The sequence below is a fragment of the Elephantulus edwardii genome, unplaced genomic scaffold (genome assembly GCF_000299155.1).
Source record: "Elephantulus edwardii isolate Elephantulus edwardi_28Jun2011 unplaced genomic scaffold, EleEdw1.0 scaffold00003, whole genome shotgun sequence".
Lineage (NCBI taxonomy): Eukaryota > Metazoa > Chordata > Mammalia > Macroscelidea > Macroscelididae > Elephantulus > Elephantulus edwardii.
Window position 1 is genome coordinate 27,068,395 of NW_006399753.1, and position 19,883 is coordinate 27,088,277.

The 19,883-nt window shown below is 36.9% G+C and overlaps 1 protein-coding gene across 1 annotated transcript in view; it reads left to right on the forward strand.

Moving 5' to 3' along the window:
• GALNT3 (UDP-N-acetyl-alpha-D-galactosamine:polypeptide N-acetylgalactosaminyltransferase 3 (GalNAc-T3)) overlaps nt 1-19,883 on the forward strand; it is a 78,339-nt gene that overhangs the window by 39,272 nt on the left and 19,184 nt on the right. Inside the window, exons 4-9 of the mRNA XM_006879338.1 lie at nt 8,666-8,815; nt 10,474-10,708; nt 12,185-12,302; nt 13,761-13,961; nt 18,915-19,046; nt 19,261-19,362. Coding sequence (XP_006879400.1) covers nt 8,666-8,815; nt 10,474-10,708; nt 12,185-12,302; nt 13,761-13,961; nt 18,915-19,046; nt 19,261-19,362 — 938 coding nt within the window. The remainder of the gene's footprint in view (nt 1-8,665; nt 8,816-10,473; nt 10,709-12,184; nt 12,303-13,760; nt 13,962-18,914; nt 19,047-19,260; nt 19,363-19,883) is intronic.

The window sequence follows — 19,883 nt, forward strand, 5'->3', positions numbered from 1 at the left end:
CCAATGAACAATAGATATGAACTCTGTCTTTTTCTTTACCGTTCTCACACTTCAATGACACATAAGAGCTCATTGTGGCTGTCACCATGCAAATCCACTTGGTGAAGGGTCTTTCTATCCTTTGCCAACCCTCCACCTTTCCATCCTGTCGCTCTCCAAGGAACAGCTTCTCTTAGCAATATTTCCGAAGTATGTGAGATTAGTAGTTGACTGTTTATTAGAAAGGGAGCCATGGTGACATAGTAGTAAGGAGCTCTGCTGCCATCCCAAAAACATACGTAGTTTGAATCCACCAGCTGCTGTGCCAGAGAAAGATGGGCAATTGGCTCCCATGCAATGTATATTGCCTCTGAAAACACAATGGAAGGTCAGCTGTGAGTTGGTTCAGACTTGACAGTACACATCAGCAACAATTTATAAGACATGCACTCTGGTGGCTTAGTGGTTAGAAGTTGCTTTGCCAACCCAAAGACATGCTGTTTGAATCCATTTGCTATTCCACCAGAAATAGGTAGGCAATCTCTAACACAATTAACTTCCTTTGAAAATCTGATGCAGGGTCAGCTATGGGTTGGTTTTTACTCCATGGTAAACAACAGCATCATTTATAAGAAGGGAGCTCTGCTGGTTTAATGGTAAGGAGTTCCACTGCCGACCCAAAGGCAAACAATTCAAATCTACGAGCTACTCTATGGAAGAAAGATGGGCAGTCTGCTCCCATGCAATTTACTGCCCCTGAAAACCCACTGAAGGGTCATCTATGGATTAATTTCAACTTGATGGTGCATAACAACAATTTATAAGAATTATCAATCAAATATATCTTTGTTAGGTGCCATCAAGTTGAGCACAACTTATAGTGACCCTATGAACAACAGATCTTGGCCCTGCCCTATCTTATGACAACCTCACAATGTCTGACACATTTGAACCCATTGCTGCAGTCAGTGTCAAGTCACCTAGTTGAAGGTCTTCCTCACTTTTACTCTCTCTCCACCTTTCCAAATATGGTATCCTTATCCAATGAATAGCCTCTCCTAGCAACATTCCTAAAGAGTGTGAGATGAAGCTTCACTATCCTTACCTCAAAGGAGCACTCTAGGTGCACCTTCTCTAAGACATATCTGTTCTTTGGCAGTCCATGGGATATTCAGTACTGTTCTCCAACACCACTGTTCAAAGGCATCAATTCTTCTTTTGTCATTGTTAGTCATTGTCCAGTTCTCAGAGCCATAGCAGGAGATTGAAAAGACCATGTTCTAAATGAGGTGCACCTTAGTCTTCAAATTAACATCCTTATTCCTCAGTTATTTGGAGAGGTCCCTGACTGCAGACGTTCCCAGTGCAATGTATTTCCTCAGATCCTCGCTTCTGGTACCAAGGGTATTAATTGAAATTGTCAGTGACTTCTTATTTGGATCCACAGTCTTTTCCCCATTTATCATGATGTTGAATATTGGTCCAGTGTAAGAATTTTTGTTTTCTTGTTATTGAGATTCAGTCCATATTGAAGGCTGTATTCTCTGATCTTCCTTAGCAAAGTTTTCAAGTCCTCCTCACTTTGAGCAAACAAGGTAGTATCATCTGTGTACTGAAGGTTATAGATGAATCTTCCTTCAATCCTGATCCCACATCTTTCTTCAAAGAGTTCAACTTCTTAAATAATTTGCTCAGCGTACAGATTGAATAGGTATGAAGAAAGGATATAACTCAGATGTATGCCTTTCTTAATTGTAAACTATGTAGTTTTTCTTTACTTTTTTCAAACAGCAGGTTCTTTGTGTTGGTATAGGTATTAATGGAAATAATACAAATACAAAGTCCTAGGATTGTTTTTAGAATTAAATGGGAACAATATATGAATAAGTAATGTACCATGTTCGCTGGAAGAACATAATTTCCAATACACAGTGATGGAAGCATTGTAAGTGTCTATAATTACAGTCAAATAGTACTATGCAGAACAGAGTATTGTGCAACAGTAAAAAACTATAAAGAATTCATAAAATTCTACGTAACATGGATGCATCTAAAGAATATTAATACTAAGGAAAATAAGTCAGTCGCAAAAAGACAAGTATTTTGTAAAACCACTGTTAAATAAATCCAAGGAAAAATTTGTATGCAGAATCCTTCTTGGATGGCTACCAGGAATGGGAAAGGATGGAGAAGGATGTAAAAATTAGTAAATTTAGAAAAAAATAGTAAATAGATACTAAGGTGGATGATAGAAAAGAACAGTGTTCAATAAAAAGTGCAATAATGGTAAAGAAAGGGAATACAAGTTTACAATTGAAATCAGAATTACAAGGAGGAGAAGGGATAAATGTGATTACATTGTGAGTATTAAAATTAAAGTTGTAGAACAAAATGTATAAGTGGATGCTTGAAAAATTAATTAATTTTTGTAAACTTTTACTTGTATTATATAAAAGCATTTTTTAAAAAATCACTAAAAAGTCACTGTATTTTATTTTTATTTTTTTAGCTACTCTAGTATTGTTTTTGGAGTTAGCCATGTGCTTTTATGCATTTCTATTGGATATGAGAGATTAAAATTGGTTACTAAGTTGATTTCAAGACTAATATGACATTCTAATGTTCTATAGTTTTAAACATTACAAATGTATTAAATATAAAATATATACAATTATTTTAATAGGTAGAATTCCATTCCTGAATGAGCACAGGTTTTGAACTAGATTGCTATATGTACCACCAGAAAAGAGAAATAAAGCAAACCAAAACCCACATTAAATAGTTACAAGATAATTACAAGGTAACTACAAGTTAATTACCAAAGTTCAGAAAACTTAAATTTTGAACTTGATTTACTTAATCATCTCTAAATATAATTCCAAATATTCCTGTTTCAGAAATAACCATACCTGTGGATGAGCTGAGGTTATAGGCTTAAATTAGTATCTAGGTAGACTAAAATGGCTTATTATCAGAGATATTTGGACAAGAGGTAAAACCTACCCTCCAGATGGCGGTGTTTTCGAGTTGAGATTCTCTAGATTCAAATTATAGAATACACAGATTTTGATAAGAATCTCCTGTGCCCTTTCTCAAGCTGCTTCATCATTGTAATAACTGTAATCTACTGATTTATTTCCAAATTTCTTGACATAGACTGGTGAGCATGTTCAGGGCTGCATCTGTTAGCTGAAACGTGTCAATCGGTATCCTGTTGATTCTTAAGGCTTTATTTTTTGCCAGTGCCTTCAATACAGTTTCAACTTTTTCCTTCATTACCATTGGCTCAAAAGTGATATTGGAATGTGCAGAGAGCTTGAATTGGACAATAAAAAGGGAAGAACTTGCTTAAAACATCTCAAGCTGAAAAACAATTTTAAGCCTCCAGTCACAATGATGAAGAATGCTATCAGCATATGTTGAATCATTCAGGAAGCATCAAAAGAAGATGGAGGGAATACACAGAGGGATTGCACCAAAAAAATGACTGAGACTGGGAACAAGAGCCAATGGTAATGATGAAGCAGCTTGAGAAAAGGTGTGTATCAGGGATGTCCTGTGTCCATACCTTTTCAATCTGTATACAGAGCAGATCGTCTGAAAAGCTGGACTTTATTAGGGGGAATGTAGCATCAGGATTGGAGGAAGAACTGATCAATAAAAATCTGTGTTATGCCGATGACATAACTTGCTGAAATTGAGGAGAGCCTGAAGCATCTGCAGAGGGTCAAGGATTATAGTCTTCAATATGGATTGAAACTTACAACATCAAGAAAACAAAAAATTCTCATCACTGGGCCAATTTGTCAACATTGTGATCGATGGAGAATAGATTGAGATTGTTAACAATTTCAGCTTACTCAATTCCACAATCAACACTTTTGGCACCAGCAGTCAGGAAATCAAAAGACTAATCGCATTAGGGAAATCTGCTGTCAGGAACCTCTATGGAGTACTGAAGAGCAACAGTGTCAGTCTAGAGACTAAGGTGTACCTGATTCATACCATGATCTTTGCAATTACTTGCTATGCGTCAGAGAGCTGAACAGTGACCAAGGATGACAGAAGAGTTGAATTGTGGTTCTGGGAAAAAGTATTGAACATATCATTGACTGACAAGAGAACAAGGTCTGTCCTGGAGAAGGTGAAACCAATCTGTTCTTTGGAGGCAAGGATTTTGAGACTGTCTGACATAGTTTGGGAATGTTGCCAAGAGGAACCAGTCCTTGGAGAAGACAATCATGCTTGAAAGAGTCGAGGAATAGCATAGAAGAGGATGACCCTGGATGAGATGGATTGACACAATAACTGGAGTAATGAGGGTGGGTGTGTCAGAGACAGTTTGCCTCAGGATACAGCACAGTTCAGAACCGTTGTGCATAGATAGGGTCACTAGGAGTGGTAGTCAACTCAATGGCACATAACAGTAGTCACATAACAATAGAAACATTCTCTTTTGAGGATTTAAAAAAAATTCTAGTTTGGCTAGGACTCACTGAGTTTTAAGTTCTCATATGACACACCTTTAAAAAATGTCTTAGAAAATGTCTCCCTCTTCTTTGACTTGTTGAAACCTCTCAGTTGATTTTTATTTTATTTTCTCAACTGGTTGGAGAGAAGAAAAAAAGAATCCCCATGGCATAGGGGGTAAAATCCTGGGCTGCTAACCAAAAGGTTGGCTTTTGGAGCCCACCCCTTGCTACAAAGGAGAAAGATGTGGCACTCTGTTTCCCTGAGGATTGCAGCTGTAGAAACCTAATGAGGCAGTGCTAGTCTGTTCTGTTGGTTTGCTATGAGTCAACATTGATTCATCAGCAAAGAGGGGAGCATGCTAATTCTTCAGTTGAATGTGTAACTGTTATTTAATTTCTCAAATTTAGAACATTGAAAAGAATCAGAATCTAAAATGATATGCACTAAAACTTTTCATTTCAGCCATTTTGTCTTGTCTCTTCTGTTCACTGTTTAAATAATATCATTTGTGTAATTATGCCAGAAATCCAAATTTGAAACCTGACATTTTTATATGACATTGTTATTAGCCTGCTTCTTTTGCTTTTGAAACTTTGTCTTTAATGGCAAGGGTAGACTAGTGGCATTTTATGTAATCACTTATCTCTCTTCACCCATGAAGATACTGCACAGATACTGTCACACCCTGGGTGATACCACAATGACTATGCTTATTTTACTTTTCATATCTTTTAAAATTTATTTTGTGTATCTTGAATTATACCTTTGCATAAGTTAGGAGAAATGGGGTTATATGTTCACAGAATTTGAATATTTTTACAATATCTTCTAGCAATCAGCACTGGTGTTTGAACCATGGTTTCCATAGCCAGAGTTCTCTTTGCATGGTAGAAAACGTATCTTCTTGAAAAGCAATCTTTTCAGTTAATGAGTATATACTATGGAAAATATGTCACTGATTGTTTTAAAGAAGCCTCTGAGGGAGAAACTGTTGTCCCTGATTGCAATTTGCTTATGGAGAAAGCCGAATGATTATGTTGATAATCAAGTAAGAGTGAGAGAGTTAAATCCCAGATTAGCAAAACCAAAGATAACCAACATTTTTGGAGCATAGTTCTTGTGCTAGTCTTAAATGCTTTATTTGTGTGCAGTAATCTCTCATTTCATCTTCCCAAAAATCCACTGGTAAGCTTAGCTCTTATTATCCCCCATCTTCATAATGAAACCAAGGTACAAAAATGTAAAATCATTTGTCCAAAGTCACAAGACTGAAAGTAATGGCATCATGGGAAATTAGGGCTCTTACCTTAACAAAGGAGACTAAATGTGGGTTGGGACTTATTTTAAAAGACTCTAAATTATAGCTAATTCAGAAGTTGTTGGTAAATAAATTTCTTAACAATTTGAAAATGTCAAGTTTATTGAAAGAACCTTTTGTGACTCCATTTTAAAAATCAATCTCCATTAAGACCTTTGAAATGTCTGTTTTATAGGTTTCTATGTTTCAAGTCTCTTAGAGCATAAAATACTTGCTATTATATTTTTAACAAGTTACAATCCTGCTTGTGTTTCAGAAAATTTCATTTTACATAAGTGTTTAAAAAATGTTGTTTTTCTACTACCCTTTAAAAACAAGGGTTAGACATATTTAATTTTCAAAGGAGTGTAACTGGACTCTCATCTCTTTTACGAGTGTTTCTTGCTGTTTACCATTGACTTGGACCCAATCCATAGTTGATCCTCCAGCAGGTTTTCAGAGGCAGTACATGGCAGGGAAGGAGATTGCCTCTCTTTCTCTCGTGGAGCATCTGGTATATTCAAACCACATACCTCTGTGTTGTCAGTAATGTAAAACTTTTGAATGAACAACTCTTAAATCTAGACTGTTCAACTTAGATCTAGACTGTTCAACTTAATAACTCATTGTGATCTAGTTGGAACTGACTAGTGGTTGGTTGTTGACTTTGTATCTGAGGCTGTAAATTGCACTGGAGGAGATTGCCAATATTTCTCCTGAGGAATTGCTTGAAAAGGCGTATGTAATCAAATGAAGCCAAAGTCGTCCACATTTGCTTTTGAAATCTGGTAGAAACATCCTCCCCAGGGCATGTACTGGTTTCTCAATATTTTCAAGTCTTTTTGAGGCTATGCTATGGGCCCTGGTTATATACTCAATGAAGAATCAATCATTTAATGATGAAAAACCAGACTGGGAATTTGCTTAAAAATATGAGCAACACTTGACTAATTTGATTAATGTGGTTTTCTTTTACCTACTTAACTTTCTCAATTTTTGCTTGTTATGTATCTCATGCAAATCAGAAAACTGTAAATCTGAAATTACAGTCTTTACTAAAATATTGCTACCTTTAAATTTCGTTCTTGATTTACGCAGTCCTTTATTCTCATATTTTTACTGGAAAAGAATTGTGTCAGGAGCCCCTAAAACTTTTGAAAAATGTCTACTCCTTGCAAAAGTATTCCCAAAAGGTAGTACTCTTTTACTTACCTACTCATCTTTCTTGAAACCTTTTTAATCCCAAATTTTGATCACTGCCAAATATGAAAGCTGTGCTGACTTAGCCCATACAGAGTTTCGCTGCACCACTCTGCTGTTCAGATCCACTACTGACGATGAGAGAAGGAATGTCTAAATGTTAGAAAATCTTTTTGGTACCCATCATTTGTTTCCAAGATTTCCATATTTAAATGACAATTAAAAAATTGATAAACATGTGGTGGTTTTTTGCCGAATTTGATTACCTTTTATCCTTTAGTCATTGTTCTTCAAGTTTTAAATGAGTCTTCTCAACTCTTGGAGTTCACTTTATTTATAGTCTTTTACCTCCTCCCAAATCCATTCTATTAATTAACATGTAGCTAATTAATCCATTATATTAACTAACATGGGCTCTCTGCTGGCTTAGGGGTGAGTAGTTGCACTGCCAGTCCAAAAGCAGGTGACTCAAATTCACCAGCTGCTTCATGGGACAAAGAGGAGCTGTCTGCTCCTGTATGATTTATAGCCTCTGAAAACTTGCTGGAGGGTCAGCTATGAGTCAGTTCTGACTAAACAGTACATAACAACAATATGTAGGATAGAGACTCAACATATATTTTAATGTAATGTGGTATAGTAGTTTAGAAGTTACGATTTGCTTTAATTGATATATTTTTTCACTCCAGTTGTTGTTGTTGCTGTTATGTGCCATTGAGTCACCTGCAACTCATAGCAACCCTATGTACCACATCCCTAAACCCTGCTCTGTCCTGTGCCAGTATCAATCACTGTCTCTGACACACGTACTCCCATTACCCCTGTCACTGAATCAGTCCACCTCATAGAGGGTCTTCCTCTTCTGCGCTATCCCTCCATCCTCCCAAGCATGACGTCATTCTCCAAGGACTGGTCCCTCCTTGCAACATGTCCAAAGTATGTCAGATGAAGCTTCAGAATTCTTGCCTCCAAGAAGCAGCCTGCTTTAACCCTCTCCAGGATGAATCTGTTTGTTTTCTTAGCAGTCCATGGTATATTCAATACTCTTCTCCAACATCACAGCTCAAAGGCATTAATTCTCCTTCCAACCTCACTAGTCATTGTCTAGCTCTCTGACACATAGCAAGTCATTGCAAAGACCATGGCCTCTATCAGGAGCACCTTAGTCTCCAGAGTGACATCATTGCTCTTCAGTACTTTGGAGAGGTCCCTAACAGCAGACTTTCCCATCACAGAACGTCTTTTAATTTCCTAGCTGCTGGTGCCAAGAGTGTTGACTGTGGAGCCAAGCAGACTGAAGTTGTTTACAATCTCAGTCTCTGCACCATCCATCCTGATTCTGCCAATTGGCCTAGTGGTGAAGATGTAAAATAAAGGTCTTATTTTCATCTTAATGAAACAGTTTATTCAATGCTAAGATTATGAAGGGGAAGTGTGTCTGATCTGTGGCTTTATTATCTCTCATAACTATTGGGAACTCTGGTAGCCTAGAGGCAGGAAGCTGCACTGCAATCCTGAAGGCACAGAGTTTGAGTCCACCAACTGCTCCACAGGAGAAGGATGGGCAGTCTCCTCCTGTGTGATTAACTGTCTTTGAAAATCCACTGGAGAGTCAGCTGTGCGTGGTTCTGATTCAACAGTACACAACAACGATGATAAATACCAAAATAACTTTAGAAGAATTAATACCGTGGTTTTTTTGCTTTTCCCTTACAGAATACCTACACGGTAAACTGGAAGAATATATTAAGCAATTTTCAATAGTAAGAGTAGTGAGACAAAAAGAAAGAAAAGGTCTGATCACTGCACGGTTGCTAGGAGCATCAGTAGCAACAGCGGAAACACTCACGTTTTTAGATGCTCATTGTAAGTATATGTGTGTAGGCATTAGTTGTAACCTGTTTCTTCCTTCTCCCCCTAATCGAATTGATAGGGTAAGGAAGCTTTTGCTTTAAAAACCTGTGTGTTCTTCAGTGCCATCTTCAGCTGATGATTAGAACAGTAAGAACCCAAGCAGCTCTGGACAGGAACTTCTTTCCATTTAAACTGTTCTTGCCTTGTGTTTAAAGCTCTTCCACCTTTACACCTCCATTTACTGCCTTTTCTTTGAGGGTTATCTTTACCTGGGTTTTCTTTTTATGTTTTTTAAAAGATCATTCTGTTAAATACCAAGTTTTCCACTATTGTTTTCTTTCCTACAGTTAGATAAGTTGTTTAAATATCACTAACTTTATCATTTAAGTTTGCCTTCATTTTGAAAATTTTAATATATATAGGTCAGGGAGGTTTTTGGGGTTTTCCCCTCCTTCAAAAAGAAAAGAATCCCTCTCCTATGCTACTTGATATGTTTCCCCTCTCCCTACTACTTTTGGTATCTCATCGATGAACATTGTAGATTTGTGTTTTTGTTGCTGCTGCTCTTCCTTGTGGCATTTTAATTTCTTCCAGTGCCAGAGTTTTTAAATAAAGCATTTAGAAGATAACTCTTAAAATGATGTTTAATGTAACTGTTAGGAATTACTAAAGGTTGAGTAGCTTTTGAGTGAATTTTGTTGTTAATGTTTCTAAGAGTGTTTAGTCTTGGATGGACCAGTCCATAGGCTGTTTATTAACCTGACACCCTTGTTCTGAGCAGACTCTGTTACAAGACTCAGATTTGCTTCTGTTACAAGACTCTTAGATTTGCTTAAGTAATTTAGAGCCTTTACATCAAGTACTTTCCTATATAAGATACTTGACAGATGAAGAGCATTTAAATGTGATTCATGAGGACTTTTAAAAGAGAAATTACCTATTTTCTATTATTTTTTACTTTTAGTCCAAAATGAAAACAATTCAAACCTAGTAGTAATCTTTGCTTCCAAGTGGCTTCTTCTGGACCCCACTGCCAGGTTCAGCTCCTTAGGAAATCCAGATTAGGACTACGTATGTCAGCAGCAGTGAATCTATTATATATTTTGTCAGACAGTTGCTGTGCCAGGACTCAGATTTCCCAGGGCTGCTTGACATCATCGCTCCTTTCCTTTAGTGCTAGAGCAACTTAGATTGGCCTTTTGTCCCCAACTATTCAGAACATTCTGAAGCATTAACTTATTTTCCCATTAAGATCCAGTCAAAGACAAAGATTTCAGTTACTATACCTGGCTCAAAGAGACAAATTTAAGAAATGAAACTACTGAGTTTTGGATGAGATGGTGCTTAAAATTATTCTTGTTCACAACCTATTTTGAAGTAAAATTCATTTGGGACCCCTAAATATACCAATATTACTTCCTTTCTAAATAGGGGAAAATAATCATATTTAGGGGAATTTTCTTAACATAATGCTGAATCATACTTTACCTTCATTCTCATCACATACACATATACACACACTTTTTTAAAAAACCCCAAAAGCTTCATATGCAAATATTCAAAACATAGAGGACTTTGCTGTAGTTATTTATCTAGAAACCTTAGTCCAAAAAAAGAAAAAGAAAACCTCATTTTTCTCATGAAATTAATTACAATTTTATTTCTGCTAGGTGAGTGTTTCTATGGTTGGTTAGAGCCATTGCTGGCCAGAATAGCTGAGAACTACACAGCTGTTGTAAGTCCAGATATTGCATCAATAGATCTTAATACTTTTGAATTCAACAAACCTTCTCCTTATGGAATTAACCATAACCGTGGAAACTTTGACTGGAGTCTTTCCTTTGGCTGGGAATCCCTTCCCGATCACGAAAAGCAAAGAAGGAAAGATGAAACCTACCCAATTAAGTAAGTTGATTACTCTCAAAGTCTTATATTTTCACCATACAATTTCTTTCAATATGTATGAACTCTCAGGGGACTCTTGTGACATAGTCCGTAAAGAGTTGAGTTGCTAACTCAAAGGCACTTATTGGTGTTGAAGCTTCTCCCAGGGAGAAAGAGGGACAATCTCCCCCTGTGAGATTAGTTGTTGTTGTTGTTGTTGTTATTATGTGCTGTCGCCCTAAACTCTGCTCTGTCCTGTGCCAATTGTGCTGTCTTCAACCCATCCCGATTACCCCAGTCACTGAATCAATCCACCTCATAGAGGGCCTTCCCCTCCTGCATGGTCCCTCCACCCTCCCAAGCATGATGTCTCTCTCCAAGGACTGGTCCCTCCTTACAAAAACATGTCCAGAGTATGTTAGACGAAGCCTCAGAATCCTTGCCTCTAAGGAGCCGCTGGTTTAACCCTCTCCAGGTTGAATCTGTTTTCCTAGCAGTCCATGGTACCATCAACACTCTTCTCCAGCACCACAGCTCAAAGGCATCAATTCTCCTTCTATCCTCCCTAGTCATTGTCCAACTCTCTGATGCATAACAAGTGATTGGAAAGACCATGGCCTGTGTCAGACGTACCTTAGTCTCCAGAGAGACACCATTGCTCTTTAGTACTTTGGAGAGGTCCCTAACAGCAGACTTTCCTATCGCAGTTGTTGTTGAAGTGCTGTCGAATCGCAGGCAACTCATAGTGACTCTATGAAGGAGAGTCCTCAATGTTTTTTAATTTCCTGGCTACTGGTGCCAAGATTGTTGACTGTGGAGCCAAGCAAACTAAAGCTGTGAACAATCTCAATCTCTTCACCATCCATCCTGATGCTGCCTTAGAAACTCAAATAGAGGCTCAGCTGTGAGTCAGTTCCTCCTCAGTGGCAATGAGTTGTGTTGATATACTGTTTGCTTTTATAGCACAATGCATCTGAAGTAATCCATTCTGTATTTAAGGAATAAAGACATTGCTTTCCTAGGTACTCACATGATGTCAGGCGACCCACAGCTATTGAGTTGGTTACGATTCATAGCTACCTCTATCACGTTTCTAAAGCTTTGTCAGAGGAGACTGAAATTTTTCTTGCTTTCCCCTCAACTGAGTGGCTGGTAGATTCGAACAGGACCTTTCAGTTAGCAGCCCAATAACACTACACTATCAGGATTCTACACATGATGCCACTGAATAAAGTTAAGTGAAATCTTAGACCTTCCTCATAATTACTGCGTATAAATATTTAAGCTTGATTAGGAGAAGACAGTAACTATGCTTTACTAGAAGACAAAATAAGTTTGCATTTCCCCCAAAACATTACAAATAATTTTTGACCTAGATAGGAGCTTTGGGATTGTGATATCTGTTTATTTATTTATTTATTTGGTTGAAAATGTGACTCTCTTAATGCAATTTAATTTTGGTTTTTATAATAACATTGATAATGAATTATTTTTCAGGACACCTACTTTTGCTGGAGGCCTTTTTTCTATATCAAAAGAGTATTTTGAATATATTGGAACATATGATGAAGAAATGGAAATCTGGGGAGGTGAAAACATAGAAATGTCTTTCAGAGTAAGTTTATGGTGATAAAAGAGTGTACATACATTAAACAGTGGGCTGTATTGTGTTCTCGTTGATAAATACAGATTGCTGTGCACATTCTTTACTTTCTGTGTTCCTAAAATGGAATTCCTAAAAAGTTCATAATATTCCTTTTTAACATGTAACTTAATATATTTGTTTGTTATTGCCGGTGTCAAAAGAATAAATCAGTTAAACTTCTGTGTCCAAGCTATAGCACCAATTAATGCACTTGTAGCTACTGAGTTCCAGCCAAGATAAATATAATTAAATCCAGTGCTCCAGGAAATGAGTTGATTATCAAGGGAGTTAGAATGGAAAAACATTTATGTATAATTTTAAAGAATGTTAGACTTAACTCGTGATTAAATGAGTTGGTTTTTCTCTATACACATTAAAAGTTAATATGAGATACAAAACAAAGGTTTTGGATGGTCTCCATGTGTACCTCATTTATTGATTTCATGCATTCATTTTCCTTCAATTGGCTCTGTAGTTCATTTTTCATACCTTTGACTGGAATGTGGTTTGAAAAGGACTGAATTAGGAGTTGGAATATTCACATTTTGTCTGGCTCCATCATACACTGGCAGTAATAATTGTAGCCAAGCTTGAATCTTTTAAATATAGAGTTTTATTTATTCATTTTGGTATTCCTAGCACATTTATATATCAAATATAGTTTGTTTAGTTGAACATACCATTTGTTTAAAAAGTGAGAGGAGAGAGAGAGATATATGACTCCTTTTCTTATGGCTACATTAACTGTTATACATGACTTCATTTCAGAATTTTTGCTTAGTGTTTATTTCTGGCAAAACCAATTATCAAGATAATTATTTAAATGAAAAGGGATTAAGATCTTGTCTTGCCATTTTATTTAATGTTAGTGCAAGTAAGTTGTTTTTTAAAAATTTTTAGTACTAAAAAGATATGCATTATTTATGATGACCAACTGCTTCACAAAATAACTAGGTTGTACTTTGATAAGAATGTATGTTTGGCATTGTTTTCTTAAGTGTAAAATAAATATGAAAGGGGTAAGTGAATGCAGGGTTCACTTGGTTCCAGACATTCATAGCAGAAAGATTTTCTTATTCAGACGAAGTGACCACATAAGTTATAGAAGAAAGTAGAAGTCAAATGCAGAAGTATTCCCATGCAATCAGATTGTTTGCTTAATTGGGTGAAAAAAAAATTAAGAAATTTTGGACATAACTTCCTTTATTAAAAAAATGGTTTATTGTCTCTAATATTTGTGTTATTTAATACAATTGTTGTTTATGCTTAAGATCCCAAATTGAAATTTCAGGGGGCAAGTATTATTTGTAAAAAAAATATAATAAGTTTATCTCTGTATTTTCATTAAAATCTTAAAAGTGAACTTAAAAACAACACTTTGACCTTCCTAAAACATTTTCAAATTAAACAATTATCATTAATTATCAGGTTTGGCAATGTGGTGGGCAGTTGGAGATTATGCCTTGCTCTGTTGTTGGACATGTTTTTCGTAGCAAAAGCCCTCATACCTTCCCAAAAGGCACTCAGGTGATTGCCCGCAACCAAGTTCGCCTTGCAGAAGTCTGGATGGATGAATACAAGGAAATATTTTATAGGAGAAACACAGATGCAGCAAAAATTGTCAAACAAGTAAGTTAATGTTAATGAATTCAGTTAACAAAATTCACCCCAAGTTCTTGTGTCCTTTCTCTTATTTGAGTCTTAAATACAACAGAGAAAAAAGAATTCTGTTCTTTGAAGGTCTACACATTTTCCCACTATAAAGATATATCTCACTGATGTCTGTTTTATTCTTTTTTAAAGAACTACTGAGTGGATAGTATAAAATAATTTAGATATTCTAAGTTTTGTCATCTTTTTTTAGTCTGGAGGATACTTCCATTTCAAAATTGCCTTGATTCAATATTGCACTTAAAATAAGATTAAGTGAAACCTGATTTTACTGGTTTTTGAAACTGATTAACACATAAATGAAGGTGCTAAGTGGCCTTTTGAATGGAGAGAGACAAAGTCAAGAGCATGCCCTGTGATTAACCTGGAATGTTAAAGATATTTTGCTTTTGTTTTCACCCCCACCCACCCACCCACCCCCCACAAATTCTGATTCCGTTACTCACCAGATTTGCTACCTTGGAGAGTCATCTTGAGATGATAAAATGAAGAGAGGACTTTCTGGAGTGGTTGAGAGGTTGCCGAGCATGGAGAATATGCTTAGCAGGCTCCTCTGCTCTTCTTCCCTCTGAAGAATAGGCCTCTAAAGATAGGCCTGCCTATCTCACAGGGTCACTGTGAAACAAGAAAATGTGTTCGGGAATATATGAAGCTGCTGTTACCAAACTGTCATAGATGAGAATTGTGTAAAATCTCAATGCCTAATAAAATAAAAACTCAATTCCAACAACATTAATGTTGGATATGATAAAAGTACTGCCATTATATCAACAGGTTTCAGTGATTGGCACTGAATGTAAGAGACAGTACTAAGCTGAGGGGTATTTCCTCAGAGTCTAGGGTATTGACATTTTGACTGCCCTGGAAAAAAAAAAAGAAAAAAGAAAGATCTAGTTACATCTTTCTGCCTTTTTTCTTTTTAAATATATACTCTGTCTCCCTGTAATTTATCTGTTGTTGTAATCTCAAGCACTGTGGGGTTAGATTGCAATCTTTTCTTACCCGGGATTGCCGAAACTGGGTAGATTTTGTACGGCACAAAGGCACCCGGCTAATGGCTACATGGGTGCTATGTGCAGCCCATGCTCTGCTTTCTTACCCACAAAGCAGCTAATGAACCAGAAAGCCTTTTTTTTTTTTTAAAACAAGGGAAACAGGACCTACCTACTAAAATGTATGAGCTAACCTGGAGTCTTAAGAGCCTCATACTGTTTGCCAGAAGACCTTGGTCCAAGACAGTGAAATTGACAGAAGAAAACATTTTCCTTCATTGATAACCTTTCCATAACAGAGTGGTGCAGCGAGTAACTTGACTGCCACCTGAAAACTAACAGTTTGAACCGACCAGCCATAATGCCAGAGGAAGATAAGGCTGCACATTTTTGTAAAATAGTGCAGCCTTAGAAATGTGATAGAATCATCAAATGTCAAATTTACATATGAAATATGATTTTTCTCTATAAAGTTTTGCCTATAGGCTATATATCTTTGATGTTTAGTTGTTGCTGTAATGTGCTGTTAAATGGAATATGACTTTGTGTGACCCTATGAACAACAGATCTGAACCCTATTCTATCCTTTGCCATCCTTCTCTCTGACATACTTGAACTCATTATTGCAGTCACTGTATCAGTCTGTCTTATTGAGGGCTTTCTGTCTTTCCTTCAAGCAACATGCCCAAAGTATGTGAGATGAAGTTTCACCATCCTTGCCTCTGACAGCACTTTGACAGTAACTTCTCCAAGACATACCTGTTTGCTCTTTTGGCAGTCCATGGGGTGGATATTCAGTACTTTTCACCAACACTGTAATTGAAAGGCATCAACTCTCCTTCTGTCATCCTTATTCATTGTCCAACTCTCACATGCATTGCAAGTAATTTAAAAGACCATGGCTTGAATCAGGAACACTTTAGTCTTCAAACTGACATGATTGTTCCTCAGTACTTTGGAGACAGCAGACTTTCCCAGTACAATACATCTTTTGATTTCTTGACTGTTGAGGTTAAGGGTGTTGATTATGGATCCAGATAAGATGAAGTCTTTTATAGTTTCAGTCTTTTCTTAAACTAACATGATGTTGCCTATCAATTCAGAGGTGAAGATTTATATTTTCATTGTAATGTAATCCATATTAAAGGCTACAGTCTTTGATCTTCTGCAGCCAGTATTTCAAGTCCTCACTTTCAGTAAGCGAGGTATGTCATCTGCAAAATGCAGGTTGTTGATGAGTCTTCCTCCTACGCTGCTGACACATTTTTCTTCCTAGAACCCAACTTCTCGAAGTACCTGTTCAGCCTACGGAGTCAATAGGTATCGAGAAAGGATACAGCCCTGACAGACACCTTTCTTGATTTTTAAACCATGTAGTGTTCCCCTCCTCTATTCGGAAAACAGCTTTCTTTTTGTTTTAGGTATATATTTCTTTTGAGCAATATTCTTTTGCGAAATGTTCTGGGATTCCCATTCTTCTTAGTGCTATCTATAGTTTGTTGTGATCCACTCATTCAAATACCTGTGCACAGTCAATAAAATTCAAACAGATATTCTTCTTTTATTCTCTGCTTTCTGCCAAGTTCCATCTGACATTAGCGCTAATATTTCTGGTGCTACAGGTTCTTCTAAACCCAGCTTGAACTGTGGGAAATTCTCTGTCAGTGTATGGTTCTTGCTGTTTTTGGATAATCAACATTTTGCTTGTATGTGATATTAACAATATTGCTCGGTAATTTTCACATTTTGTTAAATAACTTTTTTTTTGGAATAGGAACAAATATGACTCTTTTCAATCAGTTGGCCATGTAGCTGTCTTCTAAATTTCTAGGTACAGACCGGTATGTCCAGGGTAGCATTGTTAGTTGAAAGATGTTAATTGGTATTTCATCAATTCCTAGCGCCTTAGTTTTCGTCAGTGTCTTCAGTGCACTTTTAATTTCTTCCTTCATTAGGATTGGCTCTTGATTATCCTAAAATATTTCCGTGTTGGACAATTCTTTTTGGTACAATGACTGCATATTCCTTCCATCTTCTGATGCTTCTTGGATCATTCAAGATTTTGCTCATTGCATTTCTCAGTATTGCACCTTGAGGCTTGAATTTGTTTTTCTGTTCTTTTAGCTTGGGAAAATGTAAATGAATTATTTTCTTTTTTATTTCCTAACCCCAGCTCTTTGCACATTTCGTTATAAAGACTTAATTCTGCCTTTCCCTTGCTCTTTGTAATCTTCTGTTCATTTCTTTCATGTTTTAGTCTCTTCCAAAATCTATTTTGTTCTTCTTCCTATGTCTATGTAATAACCTTTATTTAGTAGTTGTTGTTGTTGTTAGGTGCCGTCGAGTTATAGACAACTCGTAGTGACCCTATGAAAGAAAGACCTGAGTACTGTTCATAAAGTTTCCAGAGGCAAGCTATGTCAGAGGTAGATGCCATTCTTGCATCCAAGCTGGTTTTAATCAGGAAGTTCCATCAAACACTGTCCACCATGGGTAACCATTATCGCATTTGACACATCAATGTCACAGTGTTTAGCATCACAGCAACCACGAGTTACCTCTGTACAGCAAATAGACAGACCAGTGCTATACCACTTAGTAGAAGAATGTTTGACAAAAAACAAACAATTAAAACCAGACCTGAGAGCTGCAGATTAAAATCACCCACCTTGGGCAATAAAAACTTTTTCCACTTCTGGCAAGTGGCTTCCATTCTCTGGGGAGGCCAAGCTGGCCACATTGCCACTGCACTCCCTCGCCCCCGCACAGGCTCTGAGATTTTGACACTTGTCTCCTGACCCAGAGCTACACCCTAGGGACTCTCTAAGGGCCCAAGGGAAAGAGGGTCCAGGGAGCCAGCCTGGACATACAGAACATACAGGACCTGCACATACAGCCAGCCTGCACATACAGGACCAGCAACCAAACTTACGGGGGCCAAGCCTCCACTGTGCACGAGATGCCAAAAGTATTTTAACTAACTTGGAATAAATTCTTGCCACACCTGGCAGTGTTTGCTATGTTTCAGAACAAAAGCTTCAACATGTGCATGGAGAAGAACCTCATGACCTGCCCAGACGACTACATCACCCTCTATGACCGCCTCAACATCCACCCCAGCTACACCACCAACTAGCCCTCCAGAGAATGAGGATGGGGAGCCACCTTCCCAGAATCCTGGGCCCCCACCCAGTTGTTAGGCACAGCCCCACTGCCCTGCTACTCCTAGTCCTCTCTGCAGTAGAGACAGACACATCTTGCCATGGTGGTGTTATATACTGCTGAATAGGAACCAACTCATAGTAGACCCTCCAGTGGGTTTTTAGAGGCAGTTAATCACAGGGTAGGAGATTTTCCATCTTTAATGGAGCATCTGGTGGATGTAAACTGTATACCTTTGGTTTGGAGATACAACTCCTTACCACTAGGCTACTAGAGATACCTAGGTATGTTGTTGATTGCCTTAGAGTTGAGCATGACTCATAGCAACCCTATGAATAAAAGGCCTGAAGCCCTTCTACAAGTATCGACATTTATCAAAGTTCATAGAGTTTCCGGAGATATGTTATTTAGGAAGTGAATGCCACTCTTGCTTCCAAATATATAGGGCCCTTGAAAATTTTTAAAAATTCTTCCCAACTGTGTTAATTTTTTGTTGTCTTAACTAGAAAAGAGATACAAATTGTATTAAGTATTGACACTCTTATCTATTTTTCTCCTATGTCACTTTAAAGATTAAATAAATTTGGATACTCCATTCATATGTCACAGCTTTTCACAGTCGGAGAGGTTTGTGGCACAAATGAAAACTAACATTAGGTTAAATGTCTGAATCACAAGTCCTAAATTTAAATGCATGAAAGTACTTTATCAGTATAGGTTTGATTACACATCCACTTCATTTCTTCTCTTTCCCCAGAAATCATTTGGTGATCTTTCAAAAAGATTGGAAATAAAGCACCGCCTTCAATGTAAAAATTTTACATGGTATCTGAACACTGTTTACCCAGAAGCATATGTGCCAGACCTTAATCCTGTTATAGCTGGATATGTAAGTATTTTCCTGTTCCTTTTTACTTGATGTATTCCTTGCCACCAACAATTATGTGGTTTAGGAAAAGTTGCTGAAATAGTTTTCTGATTTATTGTTTTGAAGAGTTTTACATTATTATTATGAACACACAACTTGTTGAAATTCATTTAGAAATATTAAAGTTCTTTGATTTTAATGAAAGATATATTGTAACTTGAACATTTCTCTTTAGATTAAAAGCTATGGTCAGCATCTATGTCTGGATGTGGGAGAAAATAATCAAGGAGGCAAGCCGTTAATTATGTATACATGTCATGGACTTGGGGGAAACCAGGTAAGTAATGCACTAAGAATGTCCCATCTCAGCACCTAACAGCACAAGGAAGACGCATATGTTCTAGGCATCCTACTCAGTTTTTATACTAAATTAAATTGGTGTGTACAAATGTGTTTAGACTGAGTTTAACAGTTAATAAAGTAGTATTTTGTTTTGACTTTTATTCTGAGTGGCTTGAAATTTATTCAGTACAAAGGCAAATGAGAAAATAATAGGATAATGACATTTGAAATTTTAAAAAACCTATAATTTGGTGCAGAAGATCTCTGATGGTTTCATAACTACAACATGACATTTTTACAAGATTATATATAAAGATGATGTTTGAATGGGTTTAATAGCAGATTACATCAAGTTTTATACCTGAGAGCAGAAATGCATTTTTGTGAACCATAGGTTATTTTCATCTTCTTTTTTTTTTCTATAATTATATTTTATTAATTTTTATAAACATTTACAGAGATTTTGGGCTTCCACTCATTCATTGTTGCACTATTCTCTCTACCCTCCTCCCAGTT